We start from the raw sequence: 9677 nt of genomic DNA on the forward strand, positions 1-9677 counted from the left end.
CGTGACATTTCGTTACCTCGAGACGAGTGGGTCTTTAATTCTCTTTTCGATTTATTCAAGCGTTTTTTAATAAAAAGAGGATCGTATTTTAAATTTCCCTTCAAATTTTTAGCTTTCGACATTAAGACATTAAGTAATCAACCTGGTATCAATTTTGGGCGCATCGAGAGTGCTAATCCTTCCTCGCGCGTAACCGACTCCCGAACCCAATTTCTTAAAATTTCGTAGACCAAAATCATTGTTTTGATAAATCGAAATATTTTATTAAAACAGCTAAATTACGATGTGACACGATCACCTCATAAAAAGGATTGGTGGCGACTCTCGTATTCGTTTTATTTTCAAAATCAAAGTCAGCCCCTTTTACAAAAAATGGTTTCGACAGAAACAACATGATCTATTTGCAAAAACTTACTTAGATTGAACATGTTTTATTAATTATTTTCAATTTTGAAATTTCTATCAAAGATAAATAATGCTTTTGTGAAAAATGTTTTAAAACATATTGTCTCTCGAATCATTTCTACTGAAATTGATGTAGTTTCAAATTTAGTCATAACGTTTAGTCTGCTTGTTTATATGTAAAGGTTTTACGGAAAATGTTTTATACATTTTCCAATGTTTTATATATCTTACTATGTTTACTTCAAAGAAAACAATTTAGTCAACGGAAAATGACTTACATGTCAATATAAAATAACTCATTTTCCGAAAAGAGCTCCTCTATAGGAAATTTTATTTTATATAAAAATTAAATTAAATAAAATTTAATATTTATTATATTAATAATAAATATTATTTTTATTTTAAAAATATTTAAAATATCAATATAAAATATTATATTTTTCAATATTATTAAATGACATATTTAATTTTTATATTTAGTCATATAATAAATAATTAATATAATTAATATAATTTCTTAATTTTAATTTTATTTTAATATTAAAATTTAAAATAATAATTTAAAATAATATTCTTCATATATTATTGAAATTATTCAATATTAATATTTTAATAATAAATATTTATTACAATTTTAAATATATTAATAATTAATTTTTATGGTATAAAGGTTAAAATATGTCATAAGTCTATGTACTCTTCACAAATTTGCAATTTAGTCACTTGTACTTTTCAAATTTGAATATCAAGTCCAATTGTTGACATTGTTAAACTTTTTTATCAATTTTGTTCATGTCATATTTTTAAATAAAAATACTCAGTTGGTAGTCATATAACTAAAAATGACGTTGTAATCAACATGAATTTAACAAAATATTTTTAATATATGCAAAAGCAATGTAAAATATAAATTTATAAATATAAAATAAACTCAATTAAACAATGGAAATATAAGAAAATCTCAAACGTATGTTTGTTTCATTGAGAATAACTTTTATGAAATATTTTTAAGAAATCAGTCAACTAACAAAAATATTTCACATGATTCATCCAAACACCAAAATATTAACTTTTCCACGAATACAAGTCATTTTCCAAAATCATTTTTCGAGTGAAAGAAACAAACCATTATTGTTTATTAACTGAAAAAACCCGTAAAAACTTTAATAGAATAAAAAAAATCTGAAACATGTTTTTTACTAAGAGAAACTATAATTTGTACCAAATAATATTCTTCTTTTACTTCTCTAATGCACATACTTAAATGGATTTAGTTAATCGATTGCTTGGTACCATGTACTTGTAAGTATTAATCATGATTTAAGAAAGTAACATAATAGAGCTATCAATTTTGCTTGGGGAAATCATAAATGTTGGAAATATGCTCGAAAGCTAAACAATGCTAGCTCGACATATCTAGAATCAAATTTTGATACGATTTCTAAGCATGAAGGCAAAGACTATAGTGAAATATGATATTCTAACATTTTATAGAGTTCTTCAATAAGAAAGAGAAAAAAAAAAGGAGAGGCAAAACGTTAATGCATTGTGGTGTGATTGCTTTGATGTTTGATCATCTTGTTCTTGACCTTTTGAGTTTTTTGCAGAGAAAAAAGCTTGCACTGGGGGTGATCGTTGAGGAATTTGGTTTCCTTATAATTACTGAGATCTTCGAAATGTGAATTTTCAGTTGTTTACTTTAGATAGGGAGATGACCGACTTTGAAACTAGAAAACATGTTGAGAATGTTGACAAAAAAATACCTAAGAATATAAGCATAACAATGCTCACACTTTATTACAAGATTTTTTATTTTTATTTTTTGAAAAATACTTTCTTAAAAGATTAAAATGCAATATTTTTGGACTACATAAATCATGTTGTATGAACAAAGAAAAAAGAAAATCTTGTTTCATTATCTATGTGCGCAACTTATATCTCTCATCAAACCTGAAGTGTATTAAACTGATCGCATCTTCGTCTTACATCCCCATCATTATTTTCCTTGACTTTATAAACGCTTAACTTCTCCATCGAACGAGCGAACATATCAAAAAACGCAGTCTCGTTTGCAGCAAACCGGTCCACAAATGGCTTAGTCCTATTGTCAGTCACCATCGCCTGGTCAGATGACAACAACCCTAATCCTTTTTGTAAATTCTTGTAATACATGTTATCAAACTTCCCTGGGGTATACACATCGTTGAAAGCTGACATTGCTGGAGATTTGGTATAATTAGCGCAAAGTTTCCTTAACCCCTGTGCGAAAACAGGATTATAGGCTGGGTCAAACTCAGAAGTCTTGCTGAAGTTGAATATACGATTGGCGAACTCTTTACAGTGAGAGAAACCAATGGTATGTGCACCCACAAGAGCAACCATTTCTTCTGCAGAGAACCCTTTGGAAGAGAAGAGAGAAAGCAACTCATTCATGGGTGTTAAAGCTTTCGGAAGGTTTTTATCAACTATCGAGGGATTAGATTCCCTGCTGTCTTTTCTCCCCAAAACTACTTCATAGAACGGACCTCCTACCATTACAACAAGGTCTCTAGCTGAAACGGCGAGAATGTCTGAGCAGGAAACAACGCCAGGGCATTCAAGCTCAAGAGCAGTCTTGACACGAGTAATAAGGTCGAAGGCATCTCCAGCAACTGACAGATTAACGTTAGCGTCGCGCTCCGATTTGTTGAAGGCGTTGGAGGCAATAAGCATGGAGGAATCGCAGCCATTAACAAAACAGTCATGAAAGAAGACACGGAGGGTGGCTGCGGCGGTTGTTGGGGCACTGAGTTGCTTTTCTGCTAGGATTGTTTGCATTATGTTCTGAAACTTAGGGCATGTTTTGTTGTAGTAATCGGCGGATAGCTTTGATTGTGTTGAGCGAAAGAGTAAGAGGAACGAAAATAGTTTGAAAAGGAGGACAAGATTAGGGAAGGTCATGTTGTTTCGAGAGCTTGAAAATAATGCTTGTTTGCGGCCTGGGCAAAATGTCTAAGGGAATTCAGATGTTAATTAGTTTCTAGAGATAATGTAGGCGTTGGGGAAAGGCAGATGAAGAGGAAAGTAATTGAGGAAGAGAGAATTTTATGGAGAAATTGGTGTCAAATGTTTCAGGTTTTGCGGTAATGAGAGAAAAATTAGTGTATACAAATTTTTCAATCGTTGTTGGGCTGATGTAAGGCCAACGAGCGGTCTCAAGGAAACTTAGCAAACCGAATTTTTCTCCCCAACGCCAATCCTTTGACACAATCAATTGATGGTCATGTCAATGAGCATAGTGAATAAGGGTGTTAGGAGCCAGGGTTTAATAATAATAAGAAAAAGAAAGAATGAAAATATAATTGTCAAAATACATCCATAAGTGTTTGTGTAATGGTAAGATAAATTGTATATTCAATAAGAAAATGTAAATTTAAATTTTAACGACAAAATTATCAAGAAGGGTAATCATAAACCCCAAACATGCACTTTAAATCACACATAAAAAATAAAAAAACCTTCTTATACATCAATCAATAATTTTTCTATTTTAATTTATGTTAAATTATTATATTTCAATCTCTAATGAAAGAGTATATGGCCAAGAACGATGCTATGATCCAGAGCCAAGCGTCATCTTTATGAGCTTTAGAGAACCAAGCAGGACAAATAGCTATTGCTTTGAACTCAAGAACACAAGGAACTTTGCCTAGTGATACTGAGAATGCAAGACCACATAGGAAAGAACATTGTAAAGCAATCACTCTTAGAAGTGGCACACAACTAGTAGATTTTTCAAGAGTGTTGTTGCTGAAACATCGAATTCAGAATCTGATCAAAGCAAAATTCTTGAACAACACAAGAAGAGCACCACAAATGAGAAAACTGGACCAAGCGATGCTAAAGCAAACTTAGATAGCACTGTTGAACACAATGTTTGGGCAAAACAATCACTGCAACCTGAAGTTCGCCCACCCCTACCATTTCCCCAATGATTTCAGAATCATGAACAAGACCAACAATTCAGGTGATTCTTGGATGTCCTTAAGCAAATTCACATCAATATACCTTTGGTGGAAGCTTTGGAGCAAATTCCCAACTATGTCATATTTATGAAAGACATACTTTCAAGGAAGAGACAATTGAGAGAATTTGAAACAACCGCACTCACTGAAGGGTGCACTACTATGTTGACAAATAAATTGCCTCCAAAGTTGAAGGACCTAGGAAGCTTCACAATACCTTGCTCAATTGGTAACCAATATGTTGGGAAGGCCTTGTGCAATTTAGGAGAGAGCATAAACCTTATGCCCTTGTCTATGTTCAAAAAGCTGGGAATTGGTGAAGCAAGACCTACCACTTGACCTTGCAATTGGCAGATCGATCATATGCACACCCAAAAGGTAAAATCAAAGATGTCCTGGTAAGGGTAGATAAATTCATTTTCCCTACTGATTTCATTGTATTAGACTGTGAAGCTGACAAAGATGTGCCTATTATTTTGTTGACATTTTCTTGTAATAGGTAGGACTATGATTGATGTCCAAATGGGTGAGTTAACTATATGGGTGAACTTTCAACAAATCACTTTTAATGTTTTCCAGGCTCTAAAATGTGTTGATGATATAGAAGAGTGTAATGTTGTCATATTGTTAAACTCTATTGTGGAAGAGGAATTTAAAAAAAAATATGATGACAAAGAGAATAGTGAATTAGGTTCAAGTCATATTGATTATGAAGGGCCATTAAGACACCACAAGCAGTTGCGGACATCCAAACTAATTGTCGATAGACCTAGAAAGAGGTTTGACACATTAGATTTATCTGCTTGAACCTTCAACCCTACTAAACTGTCCATAGAAGAACCACTCATGTTAGAGTTGAAACCTCTACCTGCACAGTTAATGTACGCTTATTTGGGGAAGGATAACATATTGCATGTGGTTGTATATACTGAGTTGACTTATGAGTAAGAGGTTCAATTGTTAGATGTACTTAGGAAATTCAAAAAAGCATTAGGATGGACAATCACAGATATTAAAGGAATCAGCCCCGCAATCTGCATGCACAGAATTTTGCTGAAAAATTGCTATAGCAATTCTATTGAGTAACAAAGGAGGTTGAACCCCATTATGAAGGAGGTGGTGAAAAAGGAGATAACCAAATGGTTGGATGCTATTATTATCTACCCAATCTTAGACAGCTCTTGGGTGAGTCTAGTCCAATGTGTGCCAAAGAAGGGAGGTGTCATCGTGGTCAGTAACGATAATAATAAGCTTATACCTACACGAACTGTCACGTGATGGCGTGTATGTATGGACTATCGCAAGCTTAACAAAGCCACATGGAAAGACCATTTTCCACTGCCCTTCATTGATCAAATGTGAGATCGATTAGCTAGTAAGGATTTCTATTACATCTTAGATAGATATTCTGGGTACAATTGGATTGTAATCGCCCTATAGGATCAAGAAAACCAACATTCACCTATCCATATGGTACATTTGCCTTCAAAAGAATGCCTTTTGGTTTGTGTAGTGCACCGACAACATTTGAATGGTGCATGTGTCAGTATTCTCAAATATGGTTGAGAAGTTTCTCGAAGTGTTTGTGGATGATTTCTCTGTATTTGGGAATGACTTTGAAAGTTGTTTGCAGAACTTAGATTTCATACTTCAACGCTGTAAGGAGACTAACCTTGTTTTAAACTGGGAGAAGTGTCATTTCATGGTAAGAGAAGGCATTATCCTAAGACATAAGGTCTCCCATAAAGGAATTAAAGTTGACAAGGCAAAAATCAAAGACATTGAGAAGCTGCCACCTCCAACGAGTGTTAATGGAATTAGGGGATTCTTAGGACATGCTGGATTCTATAGGATATTTATCAAAGACTTTTATAAGATCTCTAAAACCTTGTGTACCTTGTTGGAACAAAATAAACCTTTCATTTTTTATGATGCTTGCTTGTCTGCTTTCGAGGAGCTGAAGAAGCGACTGATGGTTGCTCCAATAGTAGTGGCCCCATTTGGTCATTGCCATTTGAGCTCATGTCCGACGCGAGTGATTTTGCTATTGGAGCAGTGCTTGGGCAACGAATAGGTAAGATTTTTCACACTATTTACTATGCCAGCCGCACTATAACAGAAGCACAACTAAATTACACTACCACTGAGAAGAAATTATTGGCTGTTGTGTTTGCATTTGATAAGTTTAGATCTTATCTAATAGGCACTAGGTGCATAGTGTATATCAATCACTCTATAATTAAGTACTTAGTATCCATGAAAGACGTAAAGCTGAGACTGATCAGGTGGATTCTTTTGCTACAAGAATTCTATTTCGAAATTCAAGACGGAAAAGGAACAAACAATCAAGTAGCAGATCATCTATCCAGGTTAGAAGCTAGAAATAAGGATGGCAATGTCAAGCTTATTAAGGAAGACTTCCCAGATGAGCAACTGTTAGCTACCATGGCATTACCTTGGTATGCCAATATAATGAACTTCTTAGTAAGCGATTTGTTACCACCTGATCTTAAAAGCCAAACAAAAAGGAAATTCTTTCATGATGCAAGATATTATTACTGGGATGAACCCTTCCTATTCAAGCAATCTGCTTATTAGATAATTAGGAAGTGTGTCCCTAATGATGAAATACACAACATTTTGCAACATTGCCATTTAACCCTTTATGAAAGACACTTTGGAGGAATGAGAAGTGCTGCCAAAGTACTTTAGTCCAGATTTTATTAGCCACGTTTATTCAAGGATGCCCATAGCTTTTATAAAACATGTGATCGATGTCAACGAACTGGTAATGTTTCAAGAAGAAATGAAATGTCATTGCAAAACATTCTAGAGGTTGAGTTGTTTGATGTATGGGGAATAGAATTTTTAGGTCCATTTCCACCCTCATTTGGCAACCAATACATACTTGTGGCAATCGACTACATTTCCAAGTGGGTAGAAGTTGTAGCCCTTCCTACCAATGATGCCAAGTCAGTGATGAAATCCTTGCACAAGAAAATACTCACAAGATTCGGTATACCTCGAGCCATCATCAGTGATGAGGGGTCTCATTTTGATTGTAAACTCATCGCTAATGTTTTGCACAGGTATGGGGTGAAGCAAAAACTTGCCACAGTATATCATCCACAAACAAATGGACAAGTTGAGATTTCTAATAGGGAGATTAAGTAGATTCTAGAAAAGGTGGTGAAACTAACTCGAAAAGATTGGTCATTGAGATTAGAGGAAGCCTTGGGGGCTTATCGCACTTCCTTCAAAACATCATTAGGAATGTCACCTTGTAAGCTTGTTTATGGTAAGCCATGTCACCTGCCTGTTGTGTTAGAGCACAAAGCATTTTGGGCCGTTAAAAAGATAAATATGGATTGGATAGCTGCTAGACATTAAAAAACTATTTGAGTTGAATGAAATGGAAGAGGTTAGAGCAAAAGCTTATGAGAACGCTAATCTCTATAAGGAAAAGACCAAGCGATGGCACAAAAAGAGGATCATGCCAAGGCAATTTGAACAGGGGCAACAAGTGTTGCTATTTAACTCAAGAATTGAAATTGTTCCCTAGCAAGTTAAAATTGTGATGGTTAGGGCCTTTTAATGTGATCAAGGCCTATCCTCATGGCATAGTGGACATCAAGGATACCAAGACTGGGGTAATTTTTAGAGTTATTTTCAACGTTTAAAGCACTACTGGGTGCTCATGTGGATCGAGACAAAGAATTCGTTAACCTTCGAGATGTTTGAGCTCAAAATCTTTTCTATCTTTATTTTCTTTAGTTGCTTTACTTTAATTTCAATTTTTTATAGTTTTTCTCTTTAATTAATTAACGTTATTTTCATTTCTGGTTATTTTTTTATTAATGTACAGTCTTTGCAAGAATTGCAGGGAAAGAATGAAGGTGAAAGCTTGTTAGATGTAGTACCAAAGGGTGTTTGCTCCAACATTTCCAAAGAAAATTATGCCTCAACAAACTGGGTTATTGGATATTGAAGTAAGAGAAAATAAGGGTTGACAAGAAAGAACGATTTAAGGAATAGATTTTGGATAGCTGGGCCAATTCTGTTGATTAGGTAGCCCATGAAGAAAATGCAAAACATGTTGTATTAGGGTTAGGTCATTCTAGGGGTCCCTCCAAAACATTTTTATTTTTCATCTTTTATTTCACAAAACTTACTCTGCAAGTCTGAACCATCAACACCATTACCCCCATTTACTTCTCTTTAGCTACCCACACCTCTTTCATTTTCTACAATCCATTCACGTTTACCATTTCTTTTTCCTAAACCTCCATGGCCTCTCCTCTTACACTTTCTACTTCCTTTAACTTCTCTTAAGTAGTGTTATTTTCCCGTCTAACCTAGATCACACTCTCAAGGATTTGTCAAAATTCTTCAATGGCAAGAGTAAAAACCACTTCTAAAGGTGCTAAATCTTCACAAACAAGTGCTACCCAACCTAAAACCTTATTTAACAGAACTGCTACTATGAAGTTCAACATTAACATCTCCAAGCGACCATTTTGCTTCGAACAAGGTTTTCTATTCAAAGATGAGCCTTATATAGGATATGATGAGTCAGTTTCCTCCATTGTTGAGAAGCATAGATGGCAAATTTCTGCTAACATCCGGATGATGTTTTAGGGAAAGTCATCCGCGAGTTCTATGCGCACATCACTTCTCTTGACAATACTTTTATTTATGTTTGTGGAACCTTAGTCTTATTTGGTGAAGACCTCATTAATTCCCAATTTGGGTTAACTGATATTCAAGATAAACATATTCCATTCACCGAAACCATCACTATTGCTTAAATCAGGTATTAAAAGATTTGTGTGTTGTAGGCAGTCGATGGATTGTCTCTAGGAAAGAATGCCATACAATTGAAAGGGCTTCCCTAATCCATATGTAAAGTTTGGTACTAATTCCTCAAAAATTGACTAATTTCGTCCACTCACAACACCACAGTATCAAAAGAATGAATGCTTTTGTTGCATTCAATCATTGTGGGTCGAAAAATCAACATAGGTCAGGTCATTTTCCATGAAGTGCATTGATGTATAGAGAAGAATGTCAGCAGTCTTAATTTCCCTTCCTCATTGATGCTATTTGCAGAATAACTCAACTACCTTTAAATGGAAATGAGGACGTCACACCAAATAAGGGAGGTGTAACGGCCCGAATTTTGGGCTAGTCAGAATAGTAGTTTTGGGACCACAAATTCAAAGAGAAAAAAAATTATTTTCATTATATTTTTATGGTCTACGATTTCAC

At 34.5% G+C, this 9677-nt stretch overlaps 1 protein-coding gene across 1 annotated transcript; it reads right to left on the minus strand.

Moving 5' to 3' along the window:
• Positions 1-2338: 2338 nt before the first annotated feature.
• Positions 2339-3440, minus strand: LOC105787274 (peroxidase 31). Its single transcript, XM_012613671.2, has one exon. It carries the CDS (start codon positions 3343-3345, stop codon positions 2350-2352), a length of 996 nt encoding a protein of 331 aa, XP_012469125.1. The 5' UTR covers positions 3346-3440; the 3' UTR covers positions 2339-2349.
• Positions 3441-9677: the final 6237 nt, after the last annotated feature.

Source organism: Gossypium raimondii, chromosome 1 (genome assembly GCF_025698545.1).
Source record: "Gossypium raimondii isolate GPD5lz chromosome 1, ASM2569854v1, whole genome shotgun sequence".
NCBI lineage: Eukaryota > Viridiplantae > Streptophyta > Magnoliopsida > Malvales > Malvaceae > Gossypium > Gossypium raimondii.

What these genes read in the sequence shown, in the direction of transcription:
- LOC105787274 (XM_012613671.2), bottom strand. Translation starts at nt 3,345, where the DNA reads ATGACCTTCCCTAATCTTGTCCTCCTTTTCAAACTATTTTCGTTCCTC.